The sequence below is a fragment of the Monomorium pharaonis genome, chromosome 8 (assembly GCF_013373865.1).
Source record: "Monomorium pharaonis isolate MP-MQ-018 chromosome 8, ASM1337386v2, whole genome shotgun sequence".
In the NCBI taxonomy this organism is placed as follows: domain Eukaryota; kingdom Metazoa; phylum Arthropoda; class Insecta; order Hymenoptera; family Formicidae; genus Monomorium; species Monomorium pharaonis.
Window position 1 is genome coordinate 21,494,786 of NC_050474.1, and position 14,665 is coordinate 21,509,450.

Below are 14,665 nucleotides of genomic sequence, written 5' to 3' on the forward strand. Positions count from 1 at the left end.
AAAATATCGCGAATGCTAGTTAAGTGAAGTGCTGCTAGTCGTCGTGCGAGCATACGAAATTCTCGCGCGAAAATCAGACGAGTCGTACTTTTCAAGTATTTTTTCAAATGTAACAGTCGCGCCAAGTGAAATTCTCGCACGCGGTTTACGTTTTACTCGTGTGTGATATATTATTCGTAATATCGGGAGTGCCGAATAAAGTATCGGGCAGTCGTTATTAATGTGTGGTTCGAGAATATAGCAGGATGATGTCAGCAGAAAGCAGCGTCCATGGAGCAACTCAGTATTCCGGAGAAAGAATGTAGCAGTAGCAGTAGCAGCAGCAGCAACAGGAGCAGCGCCAGCACTCGGTGAGTGAATTTTTATGAAATCAATTATTTGAATTTATATCATGTATATGTGGTATTGCACATTTATAGAACACGATTATGCACATTTGCATAAAACAGATTTAAAATATGAATGCATATAATTGCAAAATTTACGGGCATAGCATGAAACAATCAAATAAACGTGGACATAGCATGGAAGAAGAGACCCAAAAAGTCGTACACATTACCTACGGGATTCATAGATATTTGACTACATAGTTCAATGTGTACATTTTGTGCACATAGAGGCGCTGAAAAATGTACCAATAAGTATAGAACGCAATTAAAATTATTACGCGTGCACATGCACATATGCTGCACTTTCATCCTTTATTATTTATTATTTGATCGCGTGTGAATGTAGCACGGACACACATTAAAGAGCAACTTTTTTATTGACAGTAGATGAGGCTACGTAGTTCCACCCCATGTTTAGCGCTGAGGTTAGTCAAATATCGATTCCATGAAAAATGTCGCGGTGACTGCTCCCGGATTTTCGTAAATGAGTAAAATAATTGATTATTTACAATAAATTTCTCGATTAAGGTTTAAAAAGAATAATCTTTCTAATTTAAGAAATAGAGAATTTTTACTTTGAAGTTTATAAAACGGAGAAGTAGCGTAAAAAGTAGGCAGGTCATCAAGAATATTTCATGTCCATAAGATCTCTCTATCTTAGCCACAAATAAGATCTCTCTATCTTAGCCACAAATAAGATCTCTCTATCTTAGCCACAAATTTCGTTGAAAATTACTTGCTGCTTCTGAACATTATTTGTTACCTTGTTCTTATTAAAAAAAACTGTAGCACATCAGTATTATTAATTCTTTAAATTGAGTAAAAAATAAGGTTTTTAGACCTTTTTTAAAGACATATTTAGGATAGAATACTTTTTACAGCTATTTTAACGAGAAATGTGCATTTTAAGCAATCGAGAAAGACAGTGTCCACGTTTCAATAAAATAACACAATGTAAAGAATTCATTTCAGATATCTTTATTTTAGGTTTGACTTTTGAAAGATATGTTTAAGTTACACATAAAGGATATATGAATTTCTGATTTTATATGTATTAAGATAAATGAAGAAATTAAGATAATGCGATTACACATGCATATTTATGTCTTTCACTCTTTAAAAGAAAAAACTTGAACTTCCTATTATAAAAGCTTAATTTGCATACTACATGGTTTGACAAATTTCCGTAAACTGACGTCCCTTTATTCTTCTTGTATCGAGGCTTTCGGTTTATCTTCACAGTGGAGTGCGCAACAGAAAAGTTTTCATGAATATGTCGTAAAATGCTAAAATGGTAATTGGAATTTATTTATGAACATTTCATAAAAGAATTATTAAAACGTAAATTGTGTTGTGTAAAATGACAATATATTTTTAATGCAATTCTTTTCTGGATAATTTTCACAGTCAAAATCTGAACTAAGGTATGCATATTCTATGTACGAATATATTAGATTAGGCACTATGATAAAAGAATTTACATAATATGTATTAAAATCCAGTAGTATTCTCAAGATTAATGTAGTGTAACCAACATATTTCTGTAAATGTACTGTAAATTTAACCTAATCGCCTTGGCGACGCGGATTTCGTTGCAACATGATAAAAAAAATATTATATATCATTTCATATATAATGCTAAAAATAGAATATCTTAAAACGAACAATATTACAGTTTTAATTATTCGTTGCACATAGTTAATGATACAAATGCCCCGCGCGCACGTTGACTTTCTATATGTAAAACTAATACATAAAACCATATTGTACCCAAAGATAAAAGAATCCCAAGGAATCTTGTACCCAAAGAATCTTGATTTAAATAATACTTTGCTTAACCAATCAAATTTCCCGTCGAGACTACTTCTCGACGAGACTATCGACACTTCTGTTTATCACTCTCGCCGTTCGTTTTCCTTTATACACAACATTACATTTTTGGTCCATTTTATATTGCTTTACAATATAACTCAATGTATTCAATTCCCTCTTCTAACTGAATAGCAATTTGTAACACTAATCGTCGCTACGTAAAAAGAAAACGATATACTCGTAAAAGAAAACGGTGGATACATTATCTGTAAATGTTTTTTTTATATGTACCGCGTCGATACCATCGATGATTTTTTTCGTCCAAATTCGCTCATTTCTCGCACAGTACAAGTTTAATATGCTACTCTAGTATTAAAAATAGGAAGAAATTCTCTCTTTTATCTAACATAGCAAAAAGTCCACACATGCACACACATATATACATTGCTTAGTTACATTCGTAATCTACGACTCGTGTTATACACCAATTCACTACTCCCTATGTCAATTCATTCGTGGACTGTTTTCTTTCTTCCTCCACTCGCTGCCGAGTGCGATTGAAAGCCTCTGTCTTGACGAAATCCACGGTTTTGTACACTGTTGTATTCGGGAGAGATTGTGCGGGTGGTAACGCCGAGGAATTAAAGCTCTCCGTCGCTTCCAAGTCAAGATCCAGATACTGCAGTACCACTAGGCGATTGGATGACGCCGGAATGAACGTGTTGCGATCTTGGTAATAGTATATCTGGAAATTGACATTATGCATAATGTATGAATTCACACGTATCGTGGCCACGTCATCATGGCTAAGATTACGCGCGCTTCTTAGAATTCGTTTTACGAACCTCTTCTTTGTCTTCGAATGCGGTATTGTCTTCGTCCGACGTCGATTGGTTACGCGTCGAGTGCATGTGCGACGGGGGTGTCGGACTGGGCGCCGCCCGCATTCTTCCTCTTCCAGGAGGAGATGCTAATTGCAGATGAGGTGCTGCGAGAAAAATTATGCGTTGAACATATTTTTCTTGCGCGTCGTAAAAGAAAAAAAAAGAGAAAAAAGAAAGAAAAGCCTCTACCTTCCACCGGTGATTTGTTCAACGACGGCTTCAGCTTCCTGTTAATGCTCGGCGGTTCGGCCGGAGAGTGCTCGGCGGAGCTTACATCGTGTAGCGTTATTATCGGACCCGGTGACGGTTCATTGCTCACGATAGACATCGAATCGCTGGTTTTTCTGCCCGGCTTTAGCTCCCTGTTGACCAACGGGGGAGGTGGTGCTATGGTGGTCGGTATCCCACTCGGACAACTGCCGTCTCGTACGAGAGGGCTCGGTAGATTCGAGTACGTCACTGTGGTCGCAGTTTCAGAGCGCGGACTTGACGGCTCGTCCTCGTGGAAGTCGTAGCGAAATACGTTCTGCGTCTCGTCGTTGATGGTACTCGGCGCAGCGTTCGAGTATAAGTGTTTCGACGACTGATCGACCGCCACCGTGTTATTTTCGACGGTCGCTTGAGCCATTTGCGGTTGATGAGACCTAGGAAAATCGTACGATTCGTCGGTGACGGCACCCATTGTGGCAGCGGCAGCGGCTGCGGTAGCGGTAGCAGCAGCAGGTGTTGTCGGCGCTGACGTCGCTGGGGTGCTCGGTTTCGAGCTCTCAGTGGCACCGTCTAGATTCAGGTAATTATGACCGGGATTTTCGGGTAACATGTGAGGCGGTTTTGGTGGTCTGGGCGGTGCTGGTAACTTCTCTAAGGCTGGTGGCACCGCGGAATCGACGATTCTGAGCTTGCCGAAGCGTTTTCTCACACTCCATGAGCCGATCTCGTGATCGCTAGGGCCGTGAGGTTGTCGTGCATCACCTATCACAATTTTACTTTAATAAATAAGAAAAACGAATTAAATCACATTGTTAAACATTGTTAAACACTCACCGGTTGAAGGAAGAGTGTCCCAATTCGGGTTCGTTACAGACGCCGTCCACTCGTCGTCGGTGAAGACGCTCTCGGCATCCGTCGTTGTGGGCGACCGCGGTGGTGAGGGTGCCAATCTTCTCGGGGCGTCGTAATGCTCGGGTCCCTGTCCAAGAGCCGAATTCAGAGAACTAGTGTCGTTGAGCCGACGACCGGAAATGCACTCGCTAATAGGAATGTAGGGACCAGAGATCGTGCTAGTAGGTGAAATTGGCGGGGATTCTTGAGACTCGTATTGAAACACTGAAAGAAAAACAAATTAATAGTAAATAGTAAACTCGATATTAGAATTATAATTAAAACTTAGAATTGGCAAGTAAGAATACTGACTTACTCACATATGCATTTAAATTACATAAAATAATCTTTAAATACAAACTCAAATACAAAAATCATTTTATTTATATTTGTAATACTAAAAAAAATTGATTTCGTTATTGTCAGAAATCATAATTCTATCCATAATTCTATTTACAATTTAATGCATTTTCTGTACATTTAATGCAAGAACACTATTAAAAACAAGGTAATAATGAGTTAAACTTGAAATTCTGTTACTTTGTTGTTCTTCGTCCTGAGTATATGCCTTCAGACTGCAAACTTGACAAACCGCATCCACCCATTTGTTCATGTCCACTTCATTCTCAGCGACTAAATAATAATTCCGCTTTGGTGTCTTTACATTAAACATGTACTGATATTTCTGTTTACGATTTTCATATCGAAGACCTGCGTCCACCTGTGACAGAGTATCAATGAGTATCCGTTAGTTCATTGGAAGTAATAAAGATAACGTGACAGATACCTGTTCACATTGATCTAGATCGATGCGACCCTTGAGTTTACGGCAACGTCTGTCGGTATAATACTCCAGGAAGTATTGACCAGGCAGCTCGCCACTGTGACGAAGGGCAAACCACCGCTTTCGCCATCGCTATTAAAAATAGATATTAAAGATAAGATATACCTTTGTCTCAAACCTAACATTAACCTATCAAAAAATATGTCGATGTTCAGAATATCCGATAAACACGACCACGTCGCTTATCACGAAAATTGTACGTCTTTTCGGAAACGCGAGTTCCAAAAATGATTGAAGAGTAACGAAAAGAAAAAAAAATCTCGCAAATTCTCCTGAAATTAGGTTAGGTTAGGTTACGTCGAGGCGTAATTTCGTGCAAGCGACGAACGACAGAATTGTCGTCGCCGAACTGACGTTCAACCTGTTCACGAGGGAGAGATTAGGCAATGTTGTTCCAGAGTCCACCTCTTCCTCGAGAGGCTAAGTCTCTCGTAAAGATAGAAAGGGAGAGATTTGACGAGTCAGGACGTAAACAAAGGTCCAGGCCTTAAGATCTGATAAATAAGGTATCTGCTTAATACTTTAATACCAACCGCTCTCCAGAGCTTGGTAGGCGGCGATTTGATGAGCCATCCTTCGTGGACGATCTCCTGGGACATGGATGTCTTGAGCACTTCCATTCCTCCCTACACCCAGGTGACGGTGATCACGGTGGTCACGACGGTGCGATCGTACGCTCGTACGCTCGTACGCTCGTTCGCTCGCTCGCTCGCTCGCTCGTCAAGCAATCTCCGATCCGATCTTAGTGTGTCTCAGTGGCGCATCCTGATAAATGCGCGCGAGGAACCACCGACGACGACGACGACGCTCTCGTCGTTCATCTGTCTATTTTTGGCCCCCGACAGCTCAACACACGGAGTAATCGAGAAGAGTCCTTTACGTACGTGCAATGCACACCGTTGCACACGGTCGACTGTAACTCCCCCTTTCCGTCTCTCACGCTCCTTGCTCCGAAGTTCGAGCTTGCGTACGCATGCGCGCGATGGTACCGACACGCGGAGAAACGGAGAGCGGAGAGACCGACGCGGAGTAGCCCGCAACGGGGGACACTGCTGTTGCAGATCCTCGACGCACAAAGACGCGCGCACGAACAGCGACGGGGCCGCCGATTCTCCGTCTCGCCTCATCTCGTCCACCGACGGTTACCACCACCACCGCCACCACGTCGTTGTCGTGGCCACGCGTGCCAAGGCTCGCGCGAGTGATATGACATGACGCACACGGTGCCCACTCCGGGGACTGTCCGACGATGACAGTGACGTACGCGCCCCCGCGACCACCCGAATCCTCCGATTAGGCGTTGCCTCTCTGATATCTCTTGATACCCCTCTCTTTCTCTCTCTCTCTTGACTGATAGAATTGAAAGATAGAGGGAAAGGATCGCGCGTCCAATCAAGGACGAATAATCAGCGCCGCTGCAATTGCCAATCGCATCGAGAGGAGAAAGAGAGAGAGAGAGAGAGAGAGAGAGGAAATCTTCGCGCGGAGTCGGATCAGAAATCGAGGGTAACAGCGCGGAAAATCCTCCATCCTTTCGTCAATCCTCGCCCTTTCTCTTCTTCCATCCTAACGCGCGCCTTGTCGATTGTCGGCGCACGGCACGCACGGCATCAAGCGCCATCGCATTCACGATGTTCGGGAGTAAATCGGCGTCCTCTACCCCACCCCGTCGCGATCGCGGCCTCGCTTTCTCGCGCAGAGCGCCTTGGTATTCGAGAGATTTCCCTCGATCGCGCCTCCTCGATCTTTCGTCATTGGGAGAAGATGCGAAACGTTCCCGGAGGTGCATTCACCTGTATGTTCTTTTGCAGCGTTTTCCCGACCTCGGAGATTAACATTGATCGTCGCTCGGTTCTCTCCTGAGATGGACAGATGGAAAAAGATTTCCGGCTGATTACTTTGAATTTTTGATGATCTTTTTGACACAAGGAAATAATAGCGTAGAAATGGCATGAAAGCCAATCAACCGAAGTTTTCTCCAGTTGAAAAAAAAATTAGGTTGCAACAGGCTTGATTATCTTTTTCTTAAAGTATATACATAAGGCGTTACAATTTCAGTCGTAATATACAAATTATATTAATGACTGTAATAAACTATTACGCTCAACACATTAGAGATGTCCGAATTATTCGAATATAAACTATTTCAAAATTTCGAATTACTTATAGAAAATTAATTTGCATACCTCTACGTTAAATATCCGCTCCTTGTCAATTTTTTTTCGAAAGTTAATTTCTAATGAAATATTATTACTAATTAAGGGATGGCAATCGTGTTCACGACAGTCTGTAACGTTAACTCGGAGAAGTTTGCGTAAGGACGACTTCGATCAAGTGCCGATTAACTAAATTAGCGATCAAATCCAACTAGCAGAATCGCCTGAAGCAAAACTTATGCTTTATACCTCTCGTCTCCAATCTTCTTCTATTAAACAACAAAAATGTTAATAATTCTATTCACGTTAACGGAATAACATCATGTAATTTTAGTTAATCATCGGTTAAGCGGAATTTGATTGACGACGCTCCGGAATCCCGCGATTATATTTCTCGACTTCTAACAAAGGGCAAAAAAAGAAATTAATTGATTAGGCGATTTATGAATTTCACGGTATTTGGGTATAATGCTCCAGAGCCGTTTCATCGGCGTTGTTTTCCGAGCGGATGCCGCCGAGGAGTGCGTCGCAGCGCGGACTCGCGCGGAAGGGCAATGTCGCGCATAATCGCGGGGAATAGAGCGCTTAATTTGCAATTCAATGGGCCAACGCCGTAGACCGCGCCGATCGATATTCAAATCCGGTTTTCATATATCGCGCGGTAATCCCGCAAATCTAACGCCGACGAACGAGAAACGACGTGCGGAAGAACCGCGCGGGATAATAATTAATATTTAATAGTATGAACTAATTTCGCTTATTGTGATATCAAAAATATAAGGTTGCAACGAAGCTCTATGAAATAAAGAAAACAATAAAGTCTACTTATCAGACATATAAAATGTAAAATAGATTATTTGGCGTTTACTTATTTCTACAATATCTCTATGGCCATGCCTATAATACCTATGCATATTACACGTCAAATATTTTGATAAAAAAACTTGCTCAAGTATCCATATCCCTTTGCTTCACAGTGATAGCCTGATATATGGTCGGCATTCGTTTTTTTTTCTTTTCTAAGCGAATTAAAGTAAAAATAGAGGTTCAGAAGAAATCTTCCTTCCCACGGGTACGACCTTGTCGTGGTGGGAGGGCTCAGTACCCCGAGGGCTTGAATGCCTGTGGGGGAAGCTAACTGTACCCATTGCACTTATTAAGTTGTTTTTTATTCCTGCACTGCTGCACTAGTGCAATAAGTAAGAATGAGAAAAAATATATTTGTCTTATTCTAACTTATTGCACCAGTGCAGCAGTGCAGGAATAAAAAAACAAACCTATTACGTCGTTGATCGTAAAATTGTGGTTCGTCGCGCCGTGTTAACGCGGTTCGGGGAGTGCCGACCGATTGAATTGAAAACGAACCGTAGCCGGCTCGTCGTGTCGCGCGTTTGCTTCGGGAGTGTCGTTCAAGTAAATGGACTAAAAGGGCTGTCTAGTCTAATTAGTTCTACGCACGATCGTAGTATATTCGGTTATTCGCGAGTGTCCTGTGCAACGAGAGGAGGAGGAGGCCTGGGAAAGGCATTGGGCCCCGGCAGAGCAACTTTGGGGTGAGTATTATTATTTGCATAGAATTATTAGTTTTCTTTCTATTCAATTTTTCCTTGATAAATTATAAAGAATATAACGTCACGTAAAGTTTTACACAACTTTAATTTTATAAACTCTTCATTTTTTTTCGAAAAATATTGATTATACAATGATTATATAAATAATCGAAAAATAAAAATTTTAGACCCGTAACAATTATCTCTCATCTAATATTAATAGTCGCGAGCTCTGTTTAATTTGAATTTAATTTGTACTTAATGAACACAAGTACAGAGTTGCCAGCTGTTTTTTTTTCAATAAATGTTTATTTCTGTCGTGGTTTAATGTAGACTTTGCATTTGTTTGTTATAGAATCATCGTAGCGACGTTGCTGAATATCTCTGCCGCTGCGCATCGATCGGTGAGTGATGAATAAACTTTTAAAATTGGAGTAATAGATCTGTGACAAAATTGTACTTCATATATAATGTAGAAATGTTTGCTATAATGCTGCAATAATAAATAACATTTAGATATCATATTTATTTCATGGATCTATTGCTTTAAAGTGGATTGACTAAAACAGATCAGGATTTAACATTTAATCCTGAATGAATGATATGCATTAACTTATCATGCATATTTAATTTATTAAATAATTTTTTTTCGACGCCGTCGCAGTCTCGGCGAGGGTTAGGTATGTGTTCAACATCATCAAATATAAATTACAAATATAATAAAAAATATATAATGTATCTTGCACGTATGCGCACAATTAGAAACTGCGCGCCGTTTCGTCTCTGATAAATTCCGTCAAATAACTAAAATAGAATAAAATAAATGCCGATCAACTAAATTTAACTATAAACTTGAAATGTTTTAAACTCCCTTTTAAAATTTTATTTCTTTCTGGGGTAATGACAGCCGCTATAATTAATCATACGAATAGGTAGAATATTAATATATAGAAATATGTAAAAAATAAATAGGTATTAGAAAATAGATAGAAAACGGATAAGCAGAATACTCTATGTAAATAGATATACGAAAAAATTATGTAATTCAACGTGTAAATGCTTTTTTTAATTTTATAGAAACAATTTGTGTAATTAAAAATTATATGATTGTTGTTGTTATGATGTTATGTAATTAAAAATTATATACTAATACCCGATATATTACAGAAAATCAGAACATGATATACGATAATACATAACAATTTATTAAATTAGCATGTTAAATTTATATACTTTTCACTTATATTTTCTAAATATTTTAATGTTTGTTCTTAATTTTCTTCTAATTTTGTTTCTAAACTTCATTCTTTGTTTATATCTTTATTCTTTAATACCAGGAATATTTAAATACAATGGTGAATTTTAATATTGTTGTATTTATTTCGTCGCTTTATGTAATGTGGTGAAAATATATTGTAAATGTATTGTAAAATATTTTATATAATTTGTAATTTATTAATTTTATTTTAATATTTGATATGAGATAAATTCCTAACTTATATAAATTGTAATAAATATATTGGTAAAATTATACTGTATTCTTTATGCATTTGCTATAAATTTATTTACTATGTTTTATTATTGAATTATGTAACAAAAAATGACAATAAATAAAGAAAACAACATTTAAAAGAAAAGAGGACCGTTGACTAAGAAATCGACGGGGGTGGTGGAGGGCGGGTACGACCTTGTCGTGGTGGGAGGGCTTAGTACCCCGAGGGCTTAGTACCCCCGAAGGCTTGAATGCAGGGGCCACAATCGAAAATGGATTTATTATATTAAGGGTTTCCTTCTTATTAGTAGATGGCGTTACTGATGTGACAAATACATTAAAAATTTATATCAGTGATATGTAGCATTATACTAAGATTAAGCATTATAATAAGAGGGAGTTGACAATGGTACTCGGAGGCGCTCCTCTTGGGCTCTTGATACCCCGCTCTGCGGATTCTTTGGCTCGGGGTCGGGACGCGGTCCTTCTCTGAGTAGACCTGATCGGCGTTCTTTCGATGTGGCATTGTGGTCTGAGATTAACTCGGACTAAGTACCACTAGACCAACGACCAGTCGGAGCAGAGTAGTTCATTAGTCTGTGGCTGAACTGCTCTGAGCTCTTATTCTAGGCGTACGTTGGCCGTCCCTCGGGGAGAGTGCCGCAATTGCGTCTATACTGCAAGTTGCCCGAAGGAGAGCTAATGTAGTCAGAGCGTAAGCATGTACTCTCGCTCTCCTAAGGAAACGTGCCCTTGCAGCGAAGGTTTAACAGCTGTCCTGGCTTTACGAAGTCCAGTGCGGCGGGCTGGTGTTCGTTGTGGGATCCACAGATCCTAGTGGCCTGAGAACCACGTCGTATGGGTGTCACGGAGGCTGGACGTTCCTTTGGGTAAACTCTTGAGGGGGTATCATTGTCGGGGAGTGATGCGCAATAAAGACCGCTCGTAAGGTCCACTACGCCTCTCACGACCAAGTCACCCAAGCACCTCCTCGTGGTAACTCCGGTAACGCTCCGATTCGTCGGGGGCTGAATGCTGTGGTGGTCGTTAAGGGCACTGGGTTGCGAGTCCCCTTTTGCCTCTATTATATAAGAGACTAAAACTTATTTCGCCGCGCGCCTTACGTCGTCTCGTGTTTCGCGACTTGCTTTCCCATGCCTCCACACTTCTCGTTCCTGCGATGCCTCTCTCAAGGTATCTGTCCGCGTCGAGAGCGTCAAAGCGATCGTCGCAATCATTTTGTCCTTCCCCTTCTTCGATGTCTCTCTCAGGACATCTATCCGCGTCGAGGGCCTCCATCAAGGTGCTCGTCGCAACCAATTACTCTTCCCCCCTTGAAATAAAAAAATAGAAGCATTTTAAATAATTTCACAACAAAGTATTTTGGAAAATCGCGAGTAAATTAACTTAAGAAACTAAAGCTTATCTCGCCGCGCGTCTTACGTCGTCTCGTGTTTCGCGACTTGCTTTCCCATGCCTCCACACTTCTCGTTCCTGCGATGCCTCTCTCAAGGTATCTATCCGCGTCGAGAGCGTCAAAGCGATCGTCGCAATCATTTTGTCCTTCCCCTTCTTCGATGTCTCTCTCAGGACATCTATCCGCGTCGAGGGCCTCCATCAAGGTGCTCGTCGCAACCAATTACTCTTCCCCCCTTGAAATAAAAAAATAGAAGCATTTTAAATAATTTCACAACAAAGTATTTTGGAAAATCGCGAGTAAATTAACTTAAGAAACTAAAGCTTATCTCGCCGCGCGTCTTACGTCGTCTCGTGTTTCGCGACTTGCTTTCCCATGCCTCCACACTTCTCGTTCCTGCGATGCCTCTCTCAAGGTATCTATCCGCGTCGAGAGCGTCAAAGCGATCGTCGCAATCATTTTGTCCTTCCCCTTCTTCGATGTCTCTCTCAGGACATCTATCCGCGTCGAGGGCCTCCATCAAGGTGCTCGTCGCAACCAATTACTCTTCCCCCCTTGAAATAAAAAAATAGAAGCATTTTAAATAATTTCACAACAAAGTATTTTGGAAAATCGCGAGTAAATTAACTTAAGAAACTAAAGCTTATCTCGCCGCGCGTCTTACGTCGTCTCGTGTTTCGCGACTTGCTTTCCCATGCCTCCACACTTCTCGTTCCTGCGATGCCTCTCTCAAGGTATCTATCCGCGTCGAGAGCGTCAAAGCGATCGTCGCAATCATTTTGTCCTTCCCCTTCTTCGATGTCTCTCTCAGGACATCTATCCGCGTCGAGGGCCTCCATCAAGGTGCTCGTCGCAACCAATTACTCTTCCCCCCTTGAAATAAAAAAAATAGAAGCATTTTAAATAATTTCACAACAAAGTATTTTGGAAAATCGCGAGTAAATTAACTTAAGAAACTAAAGCTTATCTCGCCGCGCGTCTTACGTCGTCTCGTGGTTCGCGACTTGCTTTCCCATGCCTCCACACTTCTCGTTCCTGCGATGCCTCTCTCAAGGTATCTATCCGCGTCGAGAGCGTCAAAGCGATCGTCGCAATCATTTTGTCCTTCCCCTTCTTCGATGTCTCTCTCAGGACATCTATCCGCGTCGAGGGCCTCCATCAAGGTGCTCGTCGCAACCAATTACTCTTCCCCCCTTGAAATAAAAAAATAGAAGCATTTTAAATAATTTCACAACAAAGTATTTTGGAAAATCGCGAGTAAATTAACTTAAGAAACTAAAGCTTATCTCGCCGCGCGTCTTACGTCGTCTCGTGTTTCGCGACTTGCTTTCCCATGCCTCCACACTTCTCGTTCCTGCGATGCCTCTCTCAAGGTATCTATCCGCGTCGAGAGCGTCAAAGCGATCGTCGCAATCATTTTGTCCTTCCCCTTCTTCGATGTCTCTCTCAGGACATCTATCCGCGTCGAGGGCCTCCATCAAGGTGCTCGTCGCAACCAATTACTCTTCCCCCTTGAAATAAAAAAATAGAAGCATTTTAAATAATTTCACAACAAAGTATTTTGGAAAATCGCGAGTAAATTAACTTAAGAAACTAAAGCTTATCTCGCCGCGCGTCTTACGTCGTCTCGTGTTTAAAAAAACTTGCTTACCCCATGCCTCCACATTCTCGTCTTCTCGTGCGATGCCTCTTTCAAGGTATCTATCCGCGTCGAGAGCGTCAAAGCGATCGTCGCAATCATTTTGTCCTTCCCCTTCTTCGATGTCTCTCTCAGGACATCTATCCGCGTCGAGGCCCTCCATCAAGGTGCTCGTCGCAAACCAATTACTCTTCCCCCCTTGAAATAAAAAAATAGAAGCATTTTAAAATAATTTCACAACAAAGTATTTTGGAAAATCGCGAGTAAATTAACTTAAGAAACTAAAGCTTATCTCGCCGCGCGTCTTACGTCGTCTCGTGTTTCGCGACTTGCTTTCCCCCTGCCTCCACACTTCTCGTTCCTGCATGCCTCTCTCAAGGTATCTATCCGCGTCGAGAGCGTCAAAGCGATCGTCGCAATCATTTTGTCCTTCCCCTTCTTCGATGTCTCTCTCAGGACATCTATCCGCGTCGAGGGCCTCCATCAAGGTGCTCGTCGCAACCAATTACTCTTCCCCCCTTGAAATAAAAAAATAGAAGCATTTTAAATAATTTCACAACAAAGTATTTTGGAAAATCGCGAGTAAATTAACTTAAAAACTAAAGCTTATCTCGCCGCGCGTCTTACGTCGTCTCGTGTTTCGCGACTTGCTTTCCCATGCCTCCACACTTCTCGTTCCTGCGATGCCTCTCTCAAGGTATCTATCCGCGTCGAGAGCGTCAAAGCGATCGTCGCAATCATTTTGTCCTTCCCCTTCTTCGATGTCTCTCTCAGGACATCTATCCGCGTCGAGGGCCTCCATCAAGGTGCTCGTCGCAACCAATTACTCTTCCCCCCCACCCTTGAAATAAAAAAAATAAAGCATTTTAAATAATTTCACAAAAAAGTATTTTGGAAATCGCGAGTAAATTAACTTAGAAACTAAAGCTTATCTCGCCGCGCGTCTTACGTCGTCTCTCGTGTTTCGCGACTTGCTTTCCCATGCCTCCACACTTCTCGTTCCTGCGATGCCTCTCTCAAGGTATCTATCCGCGTCGAGAGCGTCAAAGCGATCGTCGCATCATTTTGTCCTTCCCCTTCTTCGATGTCTCTCTCAGGACATCTATCCGCGTCGAGGGCCTCCATCAGGTGCTCGTCGCAACCAATTACTCTTCCCCCCTTGAAATAAAAAAATAGACATTTTAAATAATTTCACAACAAAGTATTTTGGAAATCGCGAGTAAATTAACTTAAGAAACTAAAGCTTATCTCGCCGCGCGTCTTACGTCGTCTCGTGTTTCGCGACTTGCTTTCCATGCCTCCACACTTCTCGTTCCTGCGATGCCTCTCTCAAGGTATCTATCCGCGTCGAGAGCGTCAAAGCGATCGTCGCAATCATTTT

The 14,665-nt window shown here is 41.5% G+C and overlaps 1 protein-coding gene across 1 annotated transcript; it reads right to left on the reverse strand.

Moving 5' to 3' along the window:
- Positions 1-1,355: 1,355 nt before the first annotated feature.
- LOC118644172 (GRB2-associated-binding protein 2-like) lies at positions 1,356-5,650 on the reverse strand. The gene is made up of 7 exons (XM_036291066.1): positions 5,564-5,650; positions 4,974-5,102; positions 4,727-4,907; positions 4,130-4,411; positions 3,275-4,057; positions 3,047-3,189; positions 1,356-2,946 (listed from the first exon to the last, which is right to left on the reverse strand). Exons 1-7 carry the CDS (start codon positions 5,648-5,650, stop codon positions 2,701-2,703), a joined length of 1,851 nt encoding a protein of 616 aa, XP_036146959.1. The 3' UTR covers positions 1,356-2,700.
- Positions 5,651-14,665: the final 9,015 nt, after the last annotated feature.